Source organism: Gallinula chloropus, assembly GCF_964237585.1.
Source record: "Gallinula chloropus genome assembly, chromosome: 1".
NCBI classification, from domain to species: domain Eukaryota; kingdom Metazoa; phylum Chordata; class Aves; order Gruiformes; family Rallidae; genus Gallinula; species Gallinula chloropus.
In genome coordinates, this window is record NC_140085.1 from 183,663,697 (window position 1) to 183,691,665 (window position 27,969).

At 43.3% G+C, this 27,969-nt stretch overlaps 1 protein-coding gene across 1 annotated transcript in view; it reads right to left on the reverse strand.

Annotated features, from left to right (window-relative positions):
• CAB39L (calcium binding protein 39 like) overlaps positions 1-27,589 on the reverse strand; it is a gene marked incomplete at its 3' end in the record, with an annotated part of 48,503 nt that extends 20,914 nt beyond the window's left edge. Inside the window, exons 1-4 of the mRNA XM_084273736.1 lie at positions 27,554-27,589; positions 18,366-18,514; positions 4,751-4,915; positions 433-551 (exon numbers count right to left, since the gene is read on the reverse strand). Of these exons, the coding sequence (XP_084129862.1) occupies positions 433-551; positions 4,751-4,915; positions 18,366-18,467 (386 nt within the window). The 5' untranslated portion in view covers positions 18,468-18,514; positions 27,554-27,589. The remainder of the gene's footprint in view (positions 1-432; positions 552-4,750; positions 4,916-18,365; positions 18,515-27,553) is intronic.
• Between the last annotated feature and the right edge of the window lie 380 nt (positions 27,590-27,969).

The window sequence follows — 27,969 nt, forward strand, 5'->3', positions numbered from 1 at the left end:
CTTCTCATTGTTCTACCACATGGTGACCCAGCATTTAACTTCATTTATTTATTTAACAGACACTGCTGTAAGTCACCCCTGCAATGCCAAAAGGTCTAAATGAAACTCAGTGGTCATCAACAAAGCTAACCAAGAGTTAAGGGCAAGAACTGAAGTACACATCACAAGGGGAGCAGTCAAAAATAGTCAGAACATAATTATTCCAACATGAAGCTTGCTGAAGATATAACAGCCAAGTATAATAGTCCAGTCAGTAACAAGTACACAGTTAAGTAGCAAGAAGATCAATATGAAAGAAACAAAATAAGAAATCTGGAACAAAACCTGAAAAATCCTTTTTTTTTTTTATCTAGAAGTGAGAAAGTAGATCAACTGCAATGACACTATGTTCCAGGCAGTATTCTTAAATGAAAATCAAATTAAAACACCCACCCTTTTAGAAGCATGAATAGGATATGTGGATGGGCACTAATGTATTCCACAGTAGGGCTGCGGGTGCCAATTTGTCTTCTCAAGATGTTGTTAAATATCTGAGAAACGTCCTTTTTACCCTGTTAAAGAAGCAAAATATACATTCAGTTGGAAACAACATGAACAAATGACCATTTAGTATAATCTCTATTTAAAGCAGAAATTAAATTGAAAACAAAAGACAGTTTCTTTTGGGGGGTTCTCCACAGTCCAACCACCTCATACTTGCTGTTTCTTCAACAGCAAAAGAAGACTTCGTCTGTCAGGTGACTCTGCAGACTACTGATCCCCCACTCCCACTTACACCTCTCCCTCTCTGAAAGAAGATTTGCAGCCCCCTTATTCTGTCAGGCAAGTACTTGGTTATCTTAAACATCAACAAAAATGCAAACCTGAGCCAAACAAGTTTTTGCAGCACGTACTAATTGCTCTCACAGCCTCCCAATTTACACTGTCAAGTTAGTAGCAAGTACCAGGGCCCCACAGCTTAGACTTACAAAGCTAAAACTTCTCCTTGTTCAAATGCAGCCAACACCAAGTGTGACTTTTGAAGATCAGGGTGAAATTTAGAACTGCTCCCACTGTTGAACCATGAGGAATGAATAATTGCTGCTGATAGAAAGGCTGCAGCACATACATGTCTCTCCTTCAGCCACAACTACCATCCTTCACTTTATCCTAATTTTTTCTTATATACACACATCTGTGCTGTCCTGTTTTGTCTTCAAATGCTTCCCTGTGCAAATAGCTTTTCAGAAGGCCCTTCCAAAGTATGTGCTATTCAGCCACGGGGTTTGCCAATACATCTTGCATTAGAAGGCCTCTTCTCCCCCCACTGCTTTCTCCCTTGGCCACAGGAGACAAATTGATTTCTGAAATTGATGGAGGGGAGACACCACCACACTAATGACCAGTAACCAAGGCACTGAGTCAACAGCGGGTCACTATGCACAGGGCAAGCTAAAGCAAAAGGTTACTTATAATCTGCTCATTGATCTGTCTCAAGAGGACAAACATTCCTTGGCGGAGAACTTATTGAACGTTTGAAGCCAAGGAGCAGATAGTTTCACACAGAGGGAAATTCCCTGGTTTCACCTCTACAAATAAATCACTGCTGAGAAACACAAAATATTCTGCTTTCTTACTCATTCCAACCCAGCTGGCTTGGAGACTCAGGAACTTGGGGAATTAAATAGGAGAATCAAGCCAGAGCAGGCCTTTGTCTGCAACACATTTGACCCTTGGACTCTCTCAACTAGGCTAATTCCTGATAAAGTCATCCCATTCTCCTCTATCTTTACAACACCTGTAATGCATGTCTGGAATCCTGGGATCCCCAGTGGCTTCAGCAGTTACTCCAAGACAAAAACAATCCAGACAGAGAAGAGCTGTTGAAAGGGTGAGGTGAAAATGGCCAAAAATTAAGTGATTCTCTCTTCTATGCCAAATTTTTCATTAGTTACTTAATATTAGGTGCACTGCAGCATTATATCCAATACAAAGAGAAGATAATGTATATGTATATGTGTGTGTATATATGCAATGCAATTACATCCAATTTTCTAGGAACCAGCAATGGTGAAAGCCAAAGGAGTTGGCTTCTCCTCAAGGAATTGAGGCAGATGGGAGGGAATCAAGGCAGACTTCCCTCAACCCCAGACATCTATAAAAACTGTAGGAATACTTTTGCAACACTTCTCACTTGGATCTGCAATTCGATTTTGCCTTATAATGAAGTACATATGGCCAGGGAAGCACAAGATAAGACAGCACAGACAGCAAGTGGCTAGACAAGAACAAAAAAATCTGAAACAACTCCTTTATATAAGTAACAAATTGCATGATACCTATAGCATAATTTAGTTTCTGTTACAAGGCAAAGCAGAGGGAGGTTTCTAACACCACCAGTCCTGAGCTCATGGCTAGTTACTTACTTTCTGAGTAGCTTTACAGTTTGTCAACCTTTAGGCTCTCATGCACTTAGTAACATCATTTCTTCTTTAATTAACTCTTCCTCTGTGCATACTTTCTTCAGTTCTTCAAAGTTCAACAATAAACTTAATAATTTAAATAAAAAAAAAAAAAAATCTAGCCTGGCCTTGGTTCTGGGCTCCTGCCCAGACCCAACTTTAGTGCTTAATAAACCTGTGTTTTCTAAAGATGTGTGATGGACATACACAAGGTCATGTCAGTCTCCCCTACGTGCATGCCCACACCCAGCCACATGTGTTGTATGTGCAGATGAAAATACAAACGAGTTAGGAATAGAGTCAGCTTCTGCCTTTTCCTTGGTGGGGGCATTAGGTCTGGTCTCATTTTTCTGAAGAGCCATCAAGTGCCATAAAGTCTTAGAAAACACATAAAATTACAGAATGTGTAAGGTTGGAAGGGACCTTTAAATGGCATTTAGTCCAACCCCTGCAGTAAGCAGGGACATCTTCACTATATCAAGTCTCTCAGAGCCCCATCAAGCCTGACCTTGAGTATCTCCAGGGACAGGGCGTCCACTACCTTTCTGTTCCAGTGATCCACCACCCTCATATTGAAGAACCTTTTCCTAATATCTAACCTAAATCTTCCCTTTTTGAGTCTAAAACCATTACCCCTTGCCCTATTGCTACATGGCCTTGTGAACAGTTCTTCCCCAGCTTTCTTACAGACACCTTTCAGGTACTGGAAGGCTGCTACTAGGATATTAGCGGGTTGGGTCGTTTGGTTGGTTTGGGGTTTTTTTTGTAATTAAGACATTGTAAAATTAACCAGGGATAGCAGGGAGAAGACAAATGAAAGCATCTGAAGAAATTCTAGCGCAAAAAAACCCACCCCAAAACCTGCTGTACTTGAGGGCTGAGGAAGAGAGAACTCCACTAACAACATTTTCAAAACTTAACACTAAAGAAGTAAGTCAGTCCCTTGAATCCTGGCTTTACTGGGGGTGGGAAGAAGAGAGGGAGAAAGAAAACATACATCTCTTATCATTCTTCCCCTTCATTCATTTACAAAATAGAAGGAAAAGTAAAATAACAACAAACGACTTCAATATTGTGAAAAATCTTCCACAGGAAAGTAGGTCCCAGAAAAGGTGGCTTTGAGAGCATCAATTTCTCCAGGGAACTGTTTTTTAAATTCACTGGTCCCCCTGCCCTATACATGGAGTACTGCCCTTGCTTCAGACCGCGGTGGTGGAGGTTTGGTTCCTGGGAGCTGGAGATTTCTCACTGCTCAGAGGTGCCTGCACACTTACAATGATTTGCCAGCACCCAGGAGCCATAGAAATCACAGAACTCGTAACAACAGTCCCTGGGGACCAGTATCCCAGCTGACTGCAGACCACAGGAATATAATGACCTGCCAGTGATGAAGTTTCTTTCCAGTTCCTGCCAGTCAAAGGTCAGTTAAATTGTTTTATATTTATCCTGGATTACTGCAATCTTTTCTACCATAACTCTTCCTCTCCTTAGTTGTAAGTAAATTCAGTTTTCTTAGCAGTTGTCTACTAAGTTAGGTCAGCCTAGTAGTCTGATCTAGTTAAAGATGTCCCTGCTTACTGCAGGGGGGTTGGACTAGGTGGCCTTTAAATGTCCCTTCCAACCTAATGCATTCTGTGATTCTAAGTTCTTGTCTTTAACAACAAAACCAGTGCAGAGTTCCATAGAATATATAATTATCTTTATATATACATTTTTCCCCATATTAATCTTTTTCCTAGCAAAAAACAATTATATGCCTTTCCTCTTTTAATCCAAAGAACTGAAGTGGAGGCTACTCAATTTACCTTGCCACCATGTGTCAGTTTTTAACATCTTTTTCAACTCCTTTCCTCTCAAATAAAATAAACCATCCCAATTTTTTTCCCCCAGTCTTTTTCACATGAGATTTTCCCATGGTTCCAGTTATTTTTATTCCATGTCCCTGGACCCCTTCTAAATTGGACACACTCTTCAGAGACAGTGGCTGACTCTAGTTGTACTATCCCAAAGTAAGAGGTTAATCACTGCAGCTTACAAGGTCAGTCTCAGCATCATTTCCTATCTTTCTTGGATATACATGGCAATATTTCTTTCTTGGTTTTGTTTTAAGAAAAACAAGAGATTTAAGTCAGATACATTGCATTTACTTCCAGTATATGAGCACAAACCTACAGTAGCTGCCTGCTTCACCACACAAAAAAAAACCCCAGTTTTGAATACAATAAAATTATTTATGCTTCAGGAAACTACAGTGATACTCACTGACAACACTGAGACTGAGATGAAAGGGCTTATGGATGCTGACCTACCTCAAAATCTATCAGCTGCAGGTTGGCAATAAGTGTCACTAGAAGGCCACTGTTGTAGAGCTCTTGCGCCAGCTGAGCCACAATTTCTGTAGGTGGCTCCTTGTCTGTGGTCCCACACAGAATCTCCTTCATCGCCTGCAGTGATTTTGACACTTCCTCCGATGCCTGTTCAGCAGCAGACAAGGGTTTTGTTTAAAAGGAAGAAAAAAAGAAGCAATGGTTATTTTTAAAAGACAGTTCAAAACAAAAGCTTCCAACTGTACTTACAATGATCAGTATCCATTGCAAGAGAGTTTAATAATTTCATGTAATCTCTGGGGCTGGGGCACCCACACTGCATCCTGCAAGTCCTACATAAGCACACAGCTGTATTAAATTTAAACATTCCATGCCATCACTTACAGACCATGGGAATAAAATAGGGGCAGGAGTGCAATTACCAACTAGCATCAGCAAGATCCTTCACAGGTTTGGAGACAGATACTGCCCTGCAGAAGCGGCAGCACTTTCACCATGGCCTCCCCTTTCCTCTCCAGTGGGATCCAGCAACACACAGGGGGTGAGAGATGGAGATACCCAACTGGCTTCTCCTGCTGGCAGGGTGCCTGCTATGCTGCTTCCCCATCAATTACTTTCTGATGGACTGTCCCCGCTCCTCTACTGGCAACCCAAATAAACCCTTGTACCTCTGCCAGCTTTGCATTGCCACCACCTATTTATCTTCATTACATGTGGTCTGAGCCAGCATCTTCCAGGAGGGATTTGCTGACTGACTGCACAGGCGCTTTAGTCTCAGGATGGGAAAGGAATTAAATTAATCAATTTGCTTTAGCAAAGTTCCACAGGTGCCATCAAGCAAACTAAAGCAACTCTTCTGTTTTTACTCCCACCTAACACATGCTAATTCCATGCAATGTTTCAGGTACCTAATGTAGGGGGAAAATCAGGAATTACTTTACAAAATATATTGACCAGATGCTTACAACAGGAAAATGAAAGAGAAACATGTATAAACAGGCAATAACGTGGTGTTCATGGCAGTCAGCAGGTTTAAATCAGATGTGAATGATCACATCCCACATCCCCCCAAGGGAAACTAACCCTGGCCACAGTGCAGCAGCTGTGGCTCCCACTGTCCTCCCAGGTTTGCTCCACTTTGTATAAATGTAGACTCTGTGGAGCAAAGGCTTTATGTTTTCAAGTGTCTGCATGTGTGTGTGTGCTTTATATCCCACCTGCCTTAGCCATGGGGCTGTGGAGGTAATGGCTCTCTCTGGGTTAAGGTATATTTAATACAGGTATGACCCGCAGCAAGGGTGGCTGGATTCCTTTGGCACACAGTGGAAAGGGAGTAAGGGTGGGGTTTGAAAGACAAGCTGAGGATGACAGGGAAAGTGCCAGGCAAGATGGTTATAGATGCTGAAGATAGGACAGCATTTCACATCTATATTGCACAACGTTCATTTGAAATAAGTGTTTCATCAGCTCAGTGGGGAGGAAAAAAAAATTATCAAGGCACACACAGAAAATCCAAGAGTCATTTTTAAAAGCTAACTGGACATTAATGGATGTTCAAAGGCAGATCAATAATTCCAATACATCTCTCACGTAAACTGAAAGGGAAAATGTCATGCTTTCAAATACCACCCCATCAATCTGCATAAAATAACCCCACAGAGCTCTGGGGAGGCATCTCTTAACTGTTGCCGCTCTCCCAACACTTTGATACTGATTTAAACCATAGATTTTATTCCCATTAGTGAATAAAAATCCTAGAAAAAGCCTAGAGAAATCCTAAAAAACCAACCAAAACCCAACACACACCCCCTGCAAAAAAAAAAACCCAAGCATAAAGCCACTTTCACATTCACCTACCCGGAAGGTTCAGGCATTGGTCTTGCACAGCATAAGGAAAAATTCTCCCCCAAAGTGTACCTACTGCCCACTTCCTGCTAGATGACAGAGGTCAGCATGAGGGGCATGTAAATGAATACAACTATGTGATAACTTCCAACAACAGAAGTCTCCTTGTTCCTTACCATCGCTCAGCAAAAGAGCCTATTTTTACCTCAAACGTTAGTGGCATGTCACTAGAGATATCCCACAGAGTACAGATGGGATTAACAACAGGGTGCTATATTGGAAACTAAAGCTCTAAATCTTTATGAGAGTTGTGCAAGTATTTTCATATCAAAGGAAAAACCCATACGTTTTTGGCTCTTTACCCATTCTGCTGGGCAGGGTGTGAATATTTCTGGCATTCTGTTGTTAAAAAAAACAACCACCACCTTTTCTTTCAAGTAGTCCTTTCTGATATGCAGAAAAATGCCTGCAAGACACAGCTTTAGGTTTAATTCTCAAGAGGGAGGCTGAAAAGGATTGCAAGAGGGAAAAAAAAAACCCTACAGAACACTGGGGTGTTGATGGGCACAACTGGGCACCACAGCTGTTATTTCTCTAATCATCTGCCAGCCCATTCGCTCATCTTCTTGGCAAATTTACTTTTTGTGTTTAAGTTCCTCCCTGTTCACATCCTCTGGATAGTCTGTGGTTTGACATTCAACCTGCCAGCTAGAGCTATTCCTGGTCAAATCTAAGGTTCACTCTTCTGTGCCTATCCCTCATAATCTACCTGGAGGAAAAAGACAGATAATACTGGACACAGATCCTTAAATTAATTGCCACTTCTAGCCTCCACTTTGACATTTCCACATAATGTCACAGAAGTTTTAGAATAATACCCTAAGTACACAAGCACTGTTTCTGGGATGGAAATATGCTCAAGACTCAAAGGAAAAAAAAAAAGAAAAAGGAAAAAAAAAAAGGGGGGGGGGGAGAAGTCATTCCAAGATCCAAAGACCCAAGATCTGTCCAAAATAAACAACAAAGCAAATACATTCACTCAAATGCATGGAAAATAGAAGGCGACAGAAACATAGCTGCAGAACAGCTTGTAAGAATCCAGACTGGCCTCGACCCCCTTTAGGAAAATTTGCATAAACCAACAAAAAAACCTCAGGAAGATTCCCTTCCCCCCAACAATGCCACGAACAGAATTTCAGTGACCAAAAAGGAGAGATTTGATAGAAAATCTGTTATGGCTTCCATACTATTATTTATTCTCCATCAGCATCAACAGCAACAATGGCAAAGGGCTGCATCTGTCAGTTCAGCAGGAGTCACAGAGCAGAAGTTTTAATGAAATATCTGAGCACTCTAAGCCATTTGTCTTGTCCTTGCAATTAGACACAATCTTCTTTCCAGAAGATTTTCCTTCTCTCCTCTAGCTGTGAGTCTTTTACATCATGACTGAATTTATGCTGTTATATTTAGAGAAGCCAGTGCGAGCAGAGGGGAAAAAGAGGGAGAGGAGATAACTGAACACAGAATGCTAAGCAGAACAGCTGATGTATATATTATATACAAATGGCAAAAGTGAGATACACTGAACTTTGGGTAAGTAAAGCTGCAGGCAGGGATCACAAAGCAGAAGATGAAATGCAAACCGATTCCAAGGAAACACATCACTGTAACACTTGTGTTGCTGTCACTGTGCCAACGTCAGGATCTTGACCTCCTACAGCAATTCACAGGTTTCCAGTCTACGGGCTCTCAGTTCACAACATCCAAACATGGGAGGATCCAATTCCACCATAGAACACAAAAGTTCAGGGTGGCTACATGGGTACATGACAAACGAGTTACAAGGTTGATTTACAGTGGCTGTGTAAGAGGAGTGAAGGAGACCATAATTCAACCTGTGGACCAGTGCAGTGAAGGCAATTTTTTCAGTGATACCCATTCTTCTCTACTTTGGCCCAACACAGGACTAACAAGTTATTTCCAACAAGAAATAACTACATATCCACAGAACATAATTTATAGTAACTGGCAACCCACAAGAGGTTTCTGGGTCCACTTTGAAAATAAAACATTTTCTGTAAATGTTGAAGTCTAAGAATTCTTGGATTACTTTGCCATCTCTACTGGACTAGATCATCTACTCCAATAGCCTTGGATCTTCAGAAGCAAGAGTACAGATAAGCTTATAAAACTTCTCTAAGTTAAATTATAAACGTGCCCAATCATCCCTGTTTGCAAAGTTGGGAGTTCATCAGCATTAATGTATCTCTCCAAACCTAGCAACAACTTTGGCTTGAGAGCTATCTGGGGGTGCTGATCAACAGCCAGCTGAATATGAGCCAGCAGTGTGCCAAGGTGGCCTAGAAGGCCAACAGCATCCTGGCCTGCATCAGGAACAATGTGGCCAACAGGAGTAGGGAAGAGATAATTCCGTGGTACTCAGCTTTGGTGAGGCCACACCTGGAGTACTGTGTTCAGTTCTGGGCCCCACACTACAAGAAGGATATTGAGATGCTTGAGCGTGTCCAGAGCTACAAAGCTGGAAAAGGGTTTAGAAGACAAGTATTTGAGGAGCAGCTGAGGGAGCTGGGATTGTTTAGTCTGGAGAAATGGAGGCTGAGGGGAGATCTCATCGCGCTCTAAAACTACCTAAAAGGTGGCTGTAATGAGGTGGGGGGTCAGTCTCTTCTCCCTGGTAGCTAGTGATGGGAGAATTTTAGGTTGGGTATTAGGAAAAATTTCTTTACTGAAAGGGTAGTTAGATATTGGAACAGGCTGCCCAGGGAGGTGGTTGAGTCACCATCCCTGGAGGTGTTTAAAAGAAGAGTAGATGTTGTACTTGGTGTAATGGTCTAGTGTTGGACCTAGTAGGGCTGGATAGATGGTTGGACTCAATGATCTTGAAGGTCTTTTCCAACCAAAACCATTCTATGATTCTATGATTCAGCAAGAGCTGGAAACTTTATGAATGAAGATACTTGATCTCAAGGGAGTGTTTTTCTCATAGATCAAAGTCTTGCTATTGTTGACTTAATGGCATTATGACACAAAGAAAGGAGCTTATGAAGGCATTATTCCCTGAAATTCTATGTGAAAAAAAATCCTCCTTGAAAAACCTCAGAACTCTCCACAGCATAATGCACACAGGAAGATCTGCCAATTCTCTTGCAACGATATGGTCTTTATTAAAGAATGGGTAACACTACTATGCCTATGCTGAAATCTTTAGGGCTGATCTTCCTTTCTCACAGTGCTCATGTTGGGTTCTTTAGTTTGACTTGTTTTGCCAGGTCTAGAAGACAATTTCTGGGGTTTAGCTAATTTTTTTCACTGATCTCTACAGGAGGGCCAAAGAGCATGACAGGGGCTTAGGGCAGTAATTTAGAATTATTAAGGAATGCTGCAAAACAGTTATATTTTTTCTCTATATTCCACAATTATGCAAGAGAATTCAATTAGGAGTTTCCTGGGTTTTTTTTAATTAAAGGATTACAAATAAATCCTCCAAGTCTTAATTTTTTTCTATTCTTCTAAAATCTTCTAGAGAAATTTCAGGGAGTAGCATGGAAGGGCAAAACAAAGGTCTTATCTGCTGTCCACACAGAAAGCTGAATTTTTATTTCCATAATTACATGAGTTGGGACTTTCAATATTCAAAGCTGTTTTATCTCCCACACTGCTTGTCTGTGATGTAGCAAAACAAACAAAGCAGATCTTCTGCATCAAAAATCAAAACTTTATAAAGGCAGTTTTTGAAAAACCCTATTAGCACACCACAGAGATACTTTGCCAAGATTCCCCAACTTCAGTAACTTACATTTCTATTGATTCCAACTGGCTTAATAAAAATTACCTCAACTTACAAACCTTGTCCTTCCCCTCTCCTTAACTACTTCATGACAATTTCACATCTGTGTTTAAAGTGCCAACAGTAAGTGCTCAAGATCCAGACCTATTACGCTTTCAAGAGAGACAGAGGGACAGATCTCCTGTTACTCAATGCAGATTTATTTCACCTTTTTAGTCCTCTCCAGGGAAGATGGCAAAAACATAAGGAGAAAAGTACCAAGCCTGGAGTAATCAACCGCCTGAACTCCTATATCTGAACTACAACTTTTCAAAGCTTTCAGTGGGTTGACTCTCTTTTACCCCTTTTCACCACTAGGTAAGAGCTTTCACATGTTACAGGTCAGAAGGACTTCTTCCTAAGTTTATTCATCTGGGGACTTATTATAACATTTATGATCAACCAAAAACAGGGAAGGAAAATTGCACGAACTTTTCCCAAATTCGGAAAACAAATGTACATAAGAAAAATACAGGATGCCTGGCATCTGCACAGCAATCAGGGAACCCTCAAATGTTCACAAGAATATGGTGAATAGGATGGTACAACTTCTATTTGGGTACCTAGCATATTTTCAGGGCAAAAATATCTTCCTATACTGTTGCTATCTTGCACAGCAGCAGACAGTAACACACACAGATGCCTGCCAGTGTGATGTTAAATACTCCAATGTGTGACTCAGTGAACTGCCAGTACTCCACACTATACATTACAACCAAAACCATAAGGCTCCTTGTTTTGGCTTTGTCTTGTTTTAGCTCACGGTCCCACTTGAAAATATGTGCACTGTGTGATTTAAACTGATTCTTCTCCTAAAAGAAAAGCACCAACACAACTCTCTCTATTTGCATCTGTGTTCATGTGTGATTTAGTCTAGGTGACCCTGCTCTGGCAGGGGGTTGGACTAGATGATCTTTCAAGGTCCCTTCCAACTCCTAACACTCTGTCGTTTTGTGATCTGTAAGGACACCCAAAACCCACCCATTATCAGAATCCAACATTTATGTAGCTTCAGGATCATCCCAACTGATGTATACAATGTAATGCTAAACAGATATATAGGAACAAATTGTGGGCATGTTGGATCAGGAGGTGTGAACTCTGTTCTTTAGAAAAATATTATGTTCTAGTACTCAAGGAAGCTGGCAAAGGCAATTTGGCCAAGCAGGCGCAACAGGGAGACGCCTTTTAAAAGGCCATATGATTAAATGGAAGAGACAGGTTTGCCCCACCTGGACATAAATTCCTTTCCCACTGTTAATGCTGCATTTAAAACAGAACTAAAGGTTGTCAGGTCCGTAAAAAATTTTTAAAAAAACAAAACCAAAGCAACCAGATGAGGCTGGGTTTAAACTCTTGGCACCAGCACCTGAAAGTATCTGGAACTTCTCCCATCTCTAGAGCAGTATCAGGCCTTAGGACAGCGGGGAAGCTGAAACATGAAACGCTCTACAAAAGCCCAGGACACGCAGGGCTATGGTGAAGGGGTGCCAAGCCCTTCTTATCTCATTCCCTCGGTTTCAGTGCGCAGCAATGAAGTCAAAGGCGATTTTGCAACTGACTTTGGCAGCTGCAGACTCGCATCCATGGGTATTCGTGCTCAGAGTAGTCACGCAACCGCTCCTCCATGCAAACGCGCAGCATGTCCTCTGCACGCACTTCACACACCTCACCTCACCTCACGCACCTCACCTCACGCACTTCACCTCACACACCTCACCTCACGCACCTCACCTCACGCACTTCACCTCACACACCTCACCTCACGCACCTCACCTCACCTCACGCACCTCACCTCACGCACCTCACCTCACGTGCCTCACACACCTCACCTCACGCACCTCACCTCACGCACCTCATCTCATGTACCTCACCTCATGCACCTCACCTCACGCACCTCACCACATGCACCTCACCACATGCACCTCATCACATGCACCTCACCTCACGCACCTCACCTCACGCGCCTCACCTCACGTGCCTCACACACCTCACCTCACGCACCTCACCTCACGCACCTCACCTCACGCACCTCATCTCATGTACCTCACCTCATGCACCTCACCTCACGCACCTCACCTCACGCACCTCACCACATGCACCTCATCACATGCACCTCACCTCACGCACCTCACCTCACGCGCCTCACCTCACGTGCCTCACGCACCTCACCTCACGCACCTCACCTCACGCACCTCATCTCACGTACCTCACCTCATGCACCTCACCTCACGTGCCTCACCACATGCACCTCATCACATGCACCTCACCTCATGCACCTCACCTCACGCACCTCACCTCACGCACCTCACCTCACGTGCCTCACACACCTCACCTCACGCACCTCACCTCACGCACCTCATCTCACGTACCTCACCTCATGCACCTCACCTCACGTGCCTCACCACATGCACCTCATCACATGCACCTCACCTCATGCACCTCACCTCACGCACCTCACCTCACGCACCTCACCTCACGTGCCTCACACACCTCACCTCACGCACCTCACCTCACGCACCTCACCTCACGCACCTCATCTCATGTACCTCACCTCATGCACCTCACCTCACGCACCTCACCACATGCACCTCACCACATGCACCTCATCACATGCACCTCACCTCACGCACCTCACCTCACGCACCTCACCTCACGCACCTCACCTCACGTGCCTCACGCACCTCACCTCACGCACCTCACCTCACGCACCTCACCTCACGCACCTCATCTCACGTGCCTCACGCACCTCACCTCACGCACCTCACCTCACGCACCTCACCTCACGCACCTCATCTCACGTACCTCACCTCATGCACCTCACCTCACGTGCCTCACCACATGCACCTCATCACATGCACCTCACCTCATGCACCTCACCTCACGCACCTCACCTCACGCACCTCACCTCACGTGCCTCACACACCTCACCTCACGCACCTCACCTCACACACCTCACCTCACACACCTCACCTCACACACCTCATCTCACGCACCTCACCTCACGCACCTCACCTCACGCACCTCATCACATGCACCTCACCACATGCACCTCATCACATGCACCTCACCTCATGCACCTCACACACCTCACCTCATGCACCTCACCTCACGCACCCCACCTCACGTCATCACACACACCTCACCCCTCATCTCACACACCTCACCTCACGCACCTCATCACACGCACCTCACACACCTCACCTCACGCACCTCACCTCATGTACCGGTCCCCAGCTGCTTTATCAGTGCAGGAGCAAAGCGAACAGGAGCTGACAAGGGCTTTATTGTTGCTGTGTAAAAAAGTGGGATTTCTTGATACAGATATTTGTTCTGGAATTCTTGTGGTCTTTTAACTGTAGCTTTACTTAAAGGTGTCTCTGCTGGCCCTTCTGAACAGTACCAAATTTGTTGCAGGGCACTGAGATGAAGCAGAGGAGAGACACAGTGACCTACCCAAGCAAGCAGTCTCGTTAGATGCATTTAAGTGAAAGGGGTTAGAAAGTAGACACGGTTATTTTAAAACTAGTTCCACTATATCTCTGAATACTGACTAAGGGCATTGCAGCCTGTGGTTCTGCCCAACGAGAAAACACTCAGCACAGCACCCTGAACCAGATCTAACTCACTTGGGTTCAGCTACCACCACAAAACCCAATTCTTGGGCCAGCTATACCAGAAACTGCATATCTTTCAGCCCATCTAGGACAAATGCAAAGGTTGGCCAAGTTTCAACTGACCCCATATCTGTTTGCTATTCTAAATTAAAAGCCTGTGATGCTCTGAAGGCTTTTGTTGCAGAACAGATTCAGAAAACGTTACCAAACCTGTAGCACTGCAGATGGCACTGACTCATGGGTGCAGTGCCCAGAGGTGTTCGGTTAGCAGCAAGTAGGTGATGTGTTCAAGGACATCCTTTAGTGACATACTGGATGCCACCTGCACTACTTTGTACTGCCCAGGCTCAGTGGCTGAAGACTTTAGGAAGTCAGGAGGTCACCCCCTCATCGTTTTTGTGAGATAGGTCAGGTATCTTTTCTATTTTAATGCTCTTTTACAACATGCATCAACAAAAGATATGGCGGCGTATCAGTACTAAACACAGCAGCATGGCCAGTGTATCACATGACAGACGTTCTTCCTCAGGTTCAACACCAGGGTTTCTCCCCTCTTGCTCCCTATTTATTATGGGCATCCTCTAAACACTCTAGGAGCTTGTGAGAGAAAGAAGGAAGAGAGTCTAAGCTCTGAAGGCTTCATTTTCTAGGTATTTAAATACATCCCTGCTTTTCTAGCTAATTCCACAATGGGGGTTTCTCATTGAATACAAGAACAATTTGGTTCCACATGACCAAAATTAAATTGGCATTTATAGAATTCTGTAATAAAACTTAATTAATTGTTCTTCACCACATCAAATTCTGAACAGGATGTCAGCAGTTGTACATGTCACAAGAACACCTTATTTATTTCAGATGTTGGAAGAGAGGAGGACGCTTCACTCCAACTTCCAGCTCTGTCTTATCCTTCTTAATCCCTCAGTTGTTACATTTCATTTGCCAGTGCTGCAATACTTTATTTTAAATACCTATTTGGGTGGTTGTTTTTTTTTTAAAAAAGAAACCCAAAACATTTAAAAAGAAGATATTAAAAAAAGCACTTCAGAGGAAGAACAGCCACATGTGGTGGCACTTCTCAACCTATGGTCTACCATGCATCAGAATGTAGCTGAGACAATGGCAAAGCTTTAAGCAAACATACATTCAAGCAAGCAAACAAATAAAAAACTAACCTATAGTATGCAAGTAAGAACCTAGCCTATTTTTCAGCTGAGGGTGTTTAAAAAGCATTATGGCAATACTACACACTTTAATAGGTTTTAAAAATAATAATAAAAAGAAGACACATGGAGGAATTGGGTCAAATTCAATCCTTATCTAAGAAGACAGATGCTAGCAGAGTCCATAGAGTTTAGTCAAAGTCTGTCTGGGTCCCACTCTATGCCTAGCAAAAAGCATCATCATGGAGGAGTGCAAACTTCTGCATATCAAATGTGTACACGGGAACGTGTCTCCGAAAGACGCGAAATTGCTTCTCTGCATCCTGTGGATCAAGTTGTATCCTTCTCCCTCTTCCCATTACTCAGAGTCTTAACTGGTCTGCTGCAAGGCTCCCTGTACCTGCTTCCTGCACAGGATGGTTGGAACGAGCGTTCCCGCATTATTTAAAAACAGCCCCTCCAAGGCACAGACGGTTCCTGCTGGAAGTTGCACAAAGTTGTATTAAAACCACCAAGCCTCTCCCCATCCAACCTCCCACCCCCAAACTCCCAGCTGCCCAGGGCATCTTCACCTTGTACTTCTGTTTTCTCAACTGGGAAAGGAAACGAGGAGGTTCTCCACTAGCCCTGCAGTTAATTTAGGCTTTGCCACACTTCTTTGCCAATTCCAGCAGTATTAGCAGCTTTTAGCTGTCTCAGCCCACATACCACATTGGCTGTACTACAATAACAGCTCAATTGTCACAGGATAAATCTTCTTGTTTAAGCATCTGAGGCGAGCCCTAGTTGGAAGCTATTCTGCATGCAAGCAACGTCAGGGACTCTCTGGAGCTGCACCCCAGAAGTCCTTAGAACCTCAGTTTTATGGTGAGGCACAACAGTACCCCTCCAGTTCTTGTAGCAGAGTAGAAGGCAGAAATCTGAAAGCGAAGAGTCCTGATTTCCAAGCTTCAGAATTCACAGTCCCACGGGGTTAAAAACCAGTCCTTGCAGGAGCCAGACTAGTGTCCCTTTGGAAATTAAGCCGGAGATAAGATATTCCACATGATTTACTTCCCTAAACTCAGGAATCCTCCTACTGAGGAGTCTCATATCTCTACTGAAGGGAGAAGGGCCTTACAGAATCACAGAATTACAAGGTTGGAAAAGATCTTTAAGACCATCGAGTCCAACCAGCCCTGTCCTGTGCTAAACTACATCCCTAAGTACCTCATATACCCTTTTTTTAAACACATTACGTGCTGCTTCTGCATGGGAGCGCCAAGTCCTGAGTCACTGAGTCACGTAAAGCCTATGTATAAATAGAGTGGAAAAAAAGGCTGCTTTCTTCACTTTCTGCCTTGCTGATGAAGCGACTGCCTGGTGTGTTGTGTGTGTGTCCCCTCCCTTCCTCCATCACCCACATTCACCCCAGGAACAGCCTCCATCCCACAGCGATAACGCACCACAGAAAACACTGAAAATCAGCCTCCCCTGTAAGAGAAGTGTCGTCACTAAATTCACAAGCTGTTGCCATCCTAATATGCTAGGGGAACACGCTCGTATCTTTTGCTTTGTGAGGCAAACACAGGCCAGCTGTGCTGACTTTCATGAAAAATTTACATTGAGTTCTTGATTTTCTAAGAACTCTGAATTTCTCATCCTTTGTCACTGACACCCAAATAAATAAACCAGCTCAAAGACAAAAATCCTCAAAACCACAACCCAGAGGAGTCGTGCTGCAAAGCAAACCAAAGAGAGACCCAAGTCTAGAGCTTCTGCTTTGAATGTCTTCTTTAATCAGGTTCCAAAGGATGAATTCAGCAGGGGAGGGCAGACTCTGTTAGTTTATTTAGTTACTTATTTTAAGCTTTAGTTCGGAGTCAAATTCTCTCAGTGCTTTTCAGTTAACTTGAAGGTATTTCGACATGAGACATCAAATACCAGAGGCCTCCCTGAGCTCCCGGTGACCGACCTTACGTAATTAACACACTCTGCGCTACCTCCTTTGAAACAAAAAGTTTCAAGAGGGTTTCACTAACAGCCAAAGGGCTCGTGCTTACCTTTTGGGTTGGGTCTGTTCTAATACAGACTTCTGCACAGGGTGGGGGAAGCACAACATGCACACACACAAGCATCAGCTGCAGGAAAACTGTTAATGTTACCTGCTCTGCTTCCACTGACATTCTTTTAACCTTAAAAGTGTGTTGCTTATTAAAATCACAGAATCACAGAACATTGGGAGTTGGATGGGACCTTGAAAGATCATCTAGTCCAACCCCCCTGCCAGAGCAGGACTGCCTAGAGTAGTTCACACAGGAACACATCCAGGCAGGTTTTGAATGTCTCCAGAGAAGGAGACTCCAGAACCTCTCTGGGCAGCCTGTGCCAGGGCTCTGTCACCCTCACAGTGCCCCTCACATATGCTCCAGCTACAGAAACAGAGAGGCAGAGTCTCAGATGCAAAAACAAACAAACAAAAAAGACCAAACCCAAGCAAACAAAAAAAAATTGATCATTTGTTTCTCTGTAAGCACAAGGTCCCAGTCGGGAGCGTTCTGTATGCTGGGGTACATCTGCTCAACTGGTCACTGGAAAAGTGGCAAAAGTAACTCAGGTCTGTGTCACCGAGTTAGAGGAGAGCTACAGTATTAGGAAAAGTGAGTAGCACAGCTCATTTAGGAAGTGCTGGCATCCAGAAGACTGGAAAGGATCCATAGAGTGAGACCTCCTTTATATACATCTGAATGCAGGCGATGAATGCATACAATGCGAACGCTCATCAGAAATAAGCTTTGTTCTGTGGGTACCTGTGCATTACTTTACAGTCTCATTTGCTATCCTGTGAAACAAATTAACAGGATAATAGTTTTCAAATAGCCTTCCAGGCTGTTTTGTTAGATGCATCAAAGGGTTTTGGCCAAGGCTCCTAAATCTCAACATTTTCTGTTTGACCCCCCCAGATCTGTTGTACTTTATTTATGCAAAAGCCCCCTGATTTCAGCAGGATCATTCAAACACAACGCTATTTACATGTGCAAACACAGATTCATGACAGTGAGTGAACACAATTTTATTCCCTGTATTTATCCCCCTGTCTCCCCGGCACAAAAATCTTATTGGCCTTCTACAACATTGCTTCATACCTTGTCTGTCTTTTTGTCTTGTTTCTCCAATATGGCCATGTTTTCTTTCAGAATTTTCACAATCTCAGCAGGATTTTTGTGTGATTTACTAAACAAAGGCATGTTTTTTCTTCACCTGGATTTCTTCCTTCAGGGTAGAAGAGGGCCACCTTAAACCAAACAAGAAAAAAAAACAGCTTTTAAGGATTATACAAAAACGCAACGAAAAAACCACACAAAGACATTATGAACATGAAAAGGTTATGCCTTGGGTACTCTATTTTGCTTCAGCTACACAGCAGAGCAGTAAAAGTTCTCATAAACCACCATTAGCATGTGGAGAGCAACTACTCTGGCACCTGCACGGGAGCTGGATGCTTCTTAAAGCCCCTGACCGACAAGTCAGCACTCCGACGAGTCTACACTTGAGTGCAACATTTTTTGGGCACTGCATATCTGACAAGGACCACTAGATTTCTGATAGAGGTTTCTGCCAAACTTCACTGGCTCCATCATGATGCAGGTAGCTGTAGATGCTTGCATACCGAAAGCGCCCTTTGTTTAGAGCGTCACGAGGTAAGCTCCCAGCTTCTCCATCATCACTCCTTCTGCTGCTTTTCTTTTACAGCCCAAAGCCTTGTGAGGAGGAGCAGCTAAAGCTACCCCCTAAATCTGAACAGACTTGAAGAATCCGTGGGTCAGATCTCACTTGTAAAAAACATTGCCTGAATTAAATAAGGGGCAGAGGATCAGGCCCAAATACGGACACAAATGTTTTCATGACACTTAAATGAAAGACAGCATTTTACCAAAAATGGGCTGGTTTGTTTAATTTAAAACATTCTTCCTCTGTATGGTTAGAAAGGCAAATAACACATCTCTGCATTTATACATGAAAGAAACCAAATAGCTTCGTTTCTGATCCTACATAGCATTAACTTGTGAATTTACAGGGGGGCTGCTGGGATCTGATACAAAGGCCTACTGAAGTGAATGGAAATATGCTCTGGTTAAGGCAGTGTGTCTTTCCAGGGAGAGCACAGCTATTCTGGACTGCATTCCAGTTTGTACAGTTAATGAAAAAGAGGTAAGAAAACAAATTCCAAAATAACATCAAAACTTTCACCTCTTTCCACAACAAAAGACAACCATCACCATCCCTCCATACACACACTTGCAAGAGTAGTTGTGAAACCATAAATATGCACACAAACCACTTCAATCTCCTTATTCTTCTTTAACTTTCACAGTTAAAAACCCCTGACCAACCAACCAAACCCAAAAAGGTTTATAAATGAGATTTTAAAGGAGATGATTAAACAAACACAATGCACACAGTATAAAGAAGAAAAGAGGACAGTGCATTATTTTCCCAGTGGTCCCAAAGAACCCAGTCCCCTCTTGCTTCATTGTTTCTACTGACATGCCACGGAGTCCACCATGAAGTATGACCCCATTTGTACCATCCACCCATATGCTCCTAATCCCCAAATATCCTATGGAATTAATACCCAGATTTTATATGCATTCTATTATGACTATAAATAGCAGAGAGCCAAGCACAAAATTTGAAGCATGCAGATGTAATTTAAAATAAAATTTTAAAATGAAAAATATATGTAGGTTCTGTCCTAGCATCTTATTAAAAACATTTAAAAACATTTTTGCAGATTACCTTTTCAAGAACAGTTTATATGAAACATAGGAAATATTTTAAAACGTCTCATTTAAAACAAAAGTGTCTTTATAGTTTCCAGAGTAGGGGAATTTGTATATAGCTCCTCCTTTGCTGCTAGGTCAGTTTTACAGAATATTTGAAACCTCACCTCTTTCAGATTTCCATTTTCAAACTCCTTCTGGTTCCATTCAAACTCCTTTTTATTTCTGTAGTTTTGGCTATGTAACCTTCACTCCTTGGCTGAGCTCTGAGCTGGGAAGTCCTGCTCCCATGGAGCTCACAACTGCCAGCTTTGGCAGTGCCATCTGACCAGCAATGGGGCAGAGTCATGCCTCAACTTGCCAACACGCAAGTCTGAAGACTGGGTATACTAATGACTAAATTATTTGGGCACCTTCAGCTACACACAACAACTGGGAAAAGATGGTGCTGCCAGTGTTACACAATCAATCTGTTTAAACACTGCTAGCAAAGGCCAAGCACCCTGGTACTGCCACACGTGCTGCAATTAGAAGATTAGAAATTCACAATGTGCTTTGGGAAGGACCTGATTCTGCATGTTTTTATTAGCTGTGAAGACACAGCATGAGGATGTGAAGGTGCAAGAGAGTCTGACAGCAGGGGCTTAACAGGCACGTTCCATTTCAGAAAAGAAGTATATTCATCCAGGGTGGGGTAGGTTTGATTATTTGATTTTTAAATTGAAAAGATAATTTTATTTTAAAATTGAATAATAATAAATAATTTTATTTTTAAATTGAAGTACTCATGAGCAAAAAATTCTGAGATTTAAAAAAAATTATGTCCATATTCGTAACTGAAATGTTGACTATAAATTGTAAACACATTTTCCTCCCAAAAAGTAACTTATATAGATGTCTAGAATATGGCAAATGCATTTAAATAAGCACTATTTTTGCCATAAAACTCCAACAGCCAGGTGAGCACTCTTCCACTGTATAGTTCCAGTTTCCCCACCAAGTCACCACAGCACTGCTCGGTGATAAAATACCATTTCTCTTCACTTCATACCCTACCTGCATGCCAATTGCAACAGCAAAATCACCGATAATCGGGCAGGGAGAGACTCAAGAGACTGTTTAATTTCATCCTTCCACTGAACAGAGTCAAGTTTCTGCTTCGCTTCATTTATCAGTCTTCTTACATACAAAGCAAAGCATCTGCTATACGCAAGCAGATGAAGACAGAGGGGAAAAGGAGAAGAAGCCTAAATGTGCACTGAAGAACGCTCCTGGATTTCCCCCTTTTCAGGACACAGTTTTCAACCCATCAGCATCTGGAAAAAGGTGTTCCATTAATTTAAATTATACATACTGGCAGTTACAGGTCCTTTTTGCTTCTCCATGCAGGAATCTCTTAGAGGGCACATGCTATTCACCATTACCAGTAGAAGCAAATGGGGGGTGAATTCACTTTCCTGAGATTTGGGAATTACACTCCCCAGTGTGGTTGACTATTCCATAAAGCACAAGGAAAAACAAAGATGCCTCCCCTCCAGCTTTGCTCCTCATGATTAGATTCTCTAGCATCAAAGAAAGCATGAGCTCTTGCTCTTAACGCAGCCAGGGCATTTCTTCCCCGTCCTCCTCCTTATATTAGCCCTCTGCTTTCTAATCTTTACTTGGAAGGTCTTCTCTTCAATAGAGGCACTAATTTGGTTCAAACTTTCTATTCCTTTCATCACCTATTCTCAGTTTGGGTTTTGGAACTCGGTATTTTCAAAGTGTTTAGCCTTCTGTCAAAGTTGCTTGAAATCAGCTAGCAAGTTCAGAAGTTACCACACAATAAGAAGTAGCATGAGAGACAGGCAGCATGACCACATAAGCTTTGTTTCCTCAAGAAACCAGACCAATATTAACTGAAAATCAAAGATGAATAACAACTAACAAAAAAAAGCATCACAGGCTTACCAAAGGTAGCTGATACTGCAATTCCTTATTAACATACTTTTTGATAGAGAAAACATTGTAAAACCCAGGCATCTGACATGGAAATACACTAAATTGAATATAATACAAAATAAACTAGTTAGAAGGAAAATTACTGTGTAAAGGGAAACTGATCATCTGAGAAGATAAGGACAATTTGGAGACAGGAGTTTAGAGAGGCATGTGAATAAAGAGCCTACTTCAGAATTGTGGTGACTCAGAACGGGGAAGGTATTATCAACACAGAAGAGGACTGAAATATCATTACCTGAGAAACTGGATGGCCTCAGGGACTGAGATAATAAAAACAAGATAAAAATTAAGCGTAGAGAGTATCAGGTAACGCTGATTGGGAGAAAAGACAGAGACACTGTACATGTCCCATCCCTGGAAACATTCACAGTCAGGTTGGATGGGGCTCTGAGCAACCTGATCTAGGTGAAGGTGTCCCTTCCCACTGCAGCGAGGATGGACTAGGTCACAGAATCGCAGAATACCCTGAGTTGGAAGGGACACATAGGGATCATTGAGTTCAAGTCCTGGGCCAGCCAGGTCAGAACATGTGACTGGGCGCATCATCCAGACACTTCTTGAACTCAGCCAAGCTTGGTGCTGTGAGCCCTTCCCTGGGGAGCCTGTTCCAGTGCCCAACCATTCTCTCGGTAAAGAACCTCTTCCTAACATCCAACCTAAACCCCCTCTGTTGCAGCTTCATACCATTCATACAGTAGGTGCTTACTGCACATGCTTCTCTGTAGATGACCTTTAAAAGGTCCCTTCCACCCCAAACTATTCCATAATTCTATGAATATCTGTTGAAGCTGAGGACTTACCATGAGAAATGACAAATACCCAGTGACTATGCTGGTATTTTACAGACAGACCCAAACCCACAACAAATTAAGAAAGTAACCAGTAGAAATATGAAGGTACACGTCTTCCTACAGAGTCTTGGTGGAATTTCATATGGAACATTGTATACAACCCTGAACACTCCCACGGGCAAGTAAAACAGAGATTAGAGCAGGTGCAGAGAAAGACTCTAGGCTGGCCAGAAAAAAGGGAAGACCAGCATCTCTAGGAGGCTAAAAGTGCTCACTTTGGTAATCTTAGAAGAAAAATACAAGTTATTTCAGCTCAAGTAACAATAACACTTTTCTTATGCAGAAGCAAATGGCTATATACCATGTATAATGTGTATGAATAAACGTTAGCTGAAAATGTAAAGGTTTCCAACCATTGGAGCTTTGAGATTTTGGAATGACCGGCTCTACCAGGCACATTACAGAGCATCTGTTCATAATTTTTTGACACTGCTGTCTTGCAGCAAGGGACAGGGCTGAATGAACCCCTTTCTTTACTGCTTTCTAGGAAAACTTTTTCTATGTAGTGGTTACTCCACAACATATGGTTTTCTAACATCAGAAACACATTGTGGACACTCCTGAATTTGTAATGGAGGGATCAGCCAACTCCTGAAACATTTAGTTGTGATGAGTGCTTTTGTGAGGAGCTTACAAGACTTGAGTTAAAAAGCAGCTGTACCTCACCAGACTGACTCTCCCAGCCTCAGAGGTTGTCTCTCCCAGTCATGGGGGAATGCCCCAGCAGCGCTGTAGGAGGATCAGCAGTTTCCAAAGCCTGCTGTTGCCATCAGTATGAACAGGACTTTTCAGCAACCAGAGATGGAGAGTCCAGCACATTTTGCAAGCCACACTTTTTTACAAAAATACTTTCAGGAAATTTAATTCCATGTTTGCTTGGGAGGAAAAAAAAAAAAAAAAGTGGCATTAATTTAATTTTGGTAAGTGACCAAAACAGCAAGAGGAAATTTTAAAGCACCAATTTCTAAATGTTTGGATGTTTCTGTTCAGGTCAGGAAAAAAAAAAGAAAAAATAATTACACAGGAAGTTTAATCCAGGGGTGGCTGAGGTTTAAAAGATATGAGTTTCAGGGTATTCAGTAGCCTGTCAAAGTTAACATAACACCCCTTCATACTCAAGGAATGTCTTCCCTCAGAGGCCTCCAACTCCACAAACATTTAACAAAGATGGAAAACACACTTCCAAAAAACCCCTATATACCTACTCTGCTCTGCCCCTTCTGCTAAGGGAGAAGCTGAAGCACAGAAAGATTAGAAGACTTGCCCAAGGACACACACCAAAAAAAAAAAAAACCCAAACCAAACAACAAAACAGCAATGGTTGTGTCAGGAATGAAAGCATGAAAGCTAGATCATTGAACACCAAAGCCCTTATTAGTCTTCAAAATACCTCTTCTTCCACTCTATCTGCTCATAAAGGGAATACACTAAAAAAAAAAACTTAATAAAAATTTTTAATCAGTGTAACTTGAGTTCTTTAATATTAGTAGAAAGTACACTAAAAGATCCAGTTCTGTTCATACACACTATCCCAAATTTCTTTGCTCTTAAGCGTGATGAAGGAAAGATGCAGGTGGCAACATCCCTGTACTCTCTGCCCCCTCCCACCGTGAAGTGACTCAGTTAAGCAGCTCGGTAACAAACGCTGCCTCCCTCCCCCAAAAGAGACAGGGAGATGGGCGCATGAGCCCATCCAGGCACTCCTTGCAGACGTTCCTCCAGACAGTCCATTTGGACTTCAGAAATGAATGAGTGGAAAAATTCCCTTCCTTCAAGCATCAGACATCTGTCTTGTCTCCATTCCTAGCCTTCATCAACTTACTGATCAGAATCAAACACTGCAGGAACTTGTATTGGGTGAGAGCTTCTTTAATGGAAAAGAAGACCTTCCTTTTCCCCCCAGTGTGCCAGAGACTCATATATTTTGGCCCTGAATGAGCACACTTTCTTCATAATCGGAATGAGCACAGTTTGCCTGTGTAATACAAGAGATGCCTTATTCCCTCGTCTACCTCTCCTGCAATAGTTGGGAAAGCTGTTGCAATTACAGAGTCACATACTCAAACCAGGGGACGGAAACCATCTCATCACCTGGAGAAGTCCAATCCATCCTACTCCATGCAGTCCCTTCTCACAACCCCCATTTCATGCAGTGCTCAGAAGGAACCAGGACTACACAACAAATAATTTCTCTGCAAATCTACACCAAGTCGCAGATTTTGGAACGTGCATTGCAAATGAAACAAGAGGTGACCACGGAGTGAGGATGGTTTTATGGTTAAGGTCAATGAATGGAGCCTCTGCTTGGCAACAAAATTATTCCAAAAGCTCACAAATTCACTTGTCATAAACCTTGCTGTTGGCTACTTGTTGCTTTACCTGGAATGAAGGCGGATATTGGCTGAAACTTCATCTGAAGACACAAAACATTGCAGTAATGCCTTTTTTTAATAGGTGGCAAGCATCCGGAGGCTCAGATGTGGACAATAAGTAGGCAGCTCTGCCCGTAATCTGACCAACTCTACAGAATGAGAGCAATAAAAATACCATGTAGTTGTTCGATACTGTTATGAAACCGAAGGCTTTCCTGGTGATGGTCCACTCAAGTGCTGTGGTGTAGCTCTATGGAAGCACTCAAAGAAATTAATAATTCTACTTTTAATTGAGTTCTTGAATGCCCATTTGATAATAAACAAAAAGCCTATACAGCCTCTCAGGAAACATGGGGGATAAAATGAAACACCCAATAGCTATACCGGTTATGGAGGCCGCAGTTTGATAAACACTTTGTTCCGTCATGGTGCCACAACCATTCACATCACTACAGCTGTTTGCAGGGCCACAAGGTGAGCCAGGTCAGAAAAACGAGCTGGGTTAACAAAAGATAGGCTGCTGGGGGGAAGAAAGGTCACAGGGGGTTCCAGTCCAGTTCTCCCCACAGCCTTACAAACAGTTGTGCCAGCACAAGAGTGAAGGAGAACACTTGGAAGGAGAGTAGAGGGACAGGACTGCTGGAGCAGATGCTACAGCTCCGGCGTTGACCAGCCAAACCCAGAACGAGGCAGTGATGATGGGAAAGGGGGTACAAATGTGTGATGACACAGAACAAGGCTGAAAGTTAATAAAAGTATCCTGAGTGGGGTACAGAGTGCAGACTACATTGGCCTGGCAAATGTCAGAATTAAGGTTCAGAACTTTCTGAGTGTTTGACTCCGCCTCCCTGTATCCTTTTTAGTGCAGCAAGTCCTGGGCTACCACATCTGTTATTATTACAGCATATTAATTATAAAATAGTATTTGCATACTGCAAAGATTGCCAGATAATCAGATTCTAAATCCATGACAAGCAGCATCCTGTAGCACCATGCACACACCTACATCAATTATCTCTGTATCGCAGGATTATCTGTGATACAGAGATGCTCCCACTCATGCTAACAAACTAAATAGCAGTAATGGGTTATTATTTTATGTTAAATAGAACTAGAAAGATAAGAAACGAGCAGATTTTACAGCCACCAAATATGCAGGACTGATGAGTCAAGAACACTCAGGCTCCTTATTTCCATTTGTCACCATGGAAGTCTTTCAAACCTAAAAAAATTATTACTTCAGTTCCATGCCCAACTGTAGTACACAGCAAAACTCCCACGGGCTCAGTCGTGCAGAAAGAGGTCTCTCAACTCATGTCTCTGAAGTACGCAGAATTCCAAGGTAAAGCTCCATAACAGCTTTTCACTTACTTAAGTAAAAGGGAAAGCAAGTGAAATTTCCATTCCTAGCAGGAATAATCACTGAAGAAATAATGGAAGCTGGTAATATAATTTAAATAACATAGACAGCAGCCAAGAGGGAATAGGATTTCCTCTAAACCCATCAGAGGGGAACATGAACACTAGTTTTGCTTTTTGTTCAGCATTACCAAGAGCTTCCTCTCTACACAGCACTCAGCTGACCATGCCTGTAGCAAGCCTGCTGTGTTACTTTCGAGAGCTTCACAAGGCATTAAAATAATTTGCTAAGGCTGTATTTTCACTTCACTGCTAACACCAGCCCAAGAAAGGGTCTTTCCTCAGGAAACAAAAAAAAAAGACAAACCCAAAGCCTTCCCTTAGGCTCAGTGAAAGTTCTGCCTGATCACAGCTTCAGGAACAGCAGAGGAACAGCGTTTCAGGTTGACAAGACTATCAGCTCTAGATTCCAAGACGGTTAGTTTACGTCCACCGTTCCTTGTGACAGTTCCCACACACGCTCTCCAGCCGCTTCCCGCTGCCTTATGCAAGCGGCTGCGCTCCCATCCCTCTCCGCATCCCAAGCGCCAGCCCCGCAGCTGCGGGCAGGCAAGCGGAGGGGGGGCGAGGAGGGACGTGATATATTGCAGATATTTTATTTTTGGAAACCGCACTGTAAATAAAGCCATTTCCAGAGAGATACTCCACGGACGCGGAGAGCGCTTCGGTGGGGGAGCCAGCGCCTTATGTAACAAGGAGGAGTATTGTTTAGGGTTGCCTGCTTTAAAAAGCCACTCCTGGGAACGCAGTTTACGGAGCTATAAAAAGCTAACAGTGCTAACTATGGAGAGCGAGCAGGCCAGCGGGGTATTGCTAACCGGGGAGGAAAAAAAAAAAGGAAAGAGAAGTTTTATTAAATCGCTGAACTTTCCGTCCCTGGCAGGACATGGTCGCGGCTGACACTTACTGCGTCCGGGAAGGTGGGGGCTCCTAGGCAGCCCTGCGCAGCCCCATGGCCAGGTGCTGAAGACAGCTCTGCCGGCAGCCGCCTTTAGTTCTCTTCCATTGCACTCCGCTTTATTCCCCCCCCTCCCCCGAGACGCGCACAGGCTGCCCTGGCCGGTGATCGACACGTGGCAAAGACAAGGAAGGGATCCCGCGACCCGGCCTCCGGCTCTTCTGCCGAAGCGTCCGTCAGTCCGCCCCGGGCACAGGCGCTGGCGGAGGAAGGGTCGCGCTGGCGGAGGAAGGGTCGCCCCGGTGCGCACAGGCGCTCGCAAAGCAGCTGTAAATTTCCACTCCCGGCCTCGCTCCTCGCCGTTCCTGCTCTGACTAGCTCCGCGGCTGGGTGTGCATTCCCCCCCCCCCCGCCCTTCCCCGCTC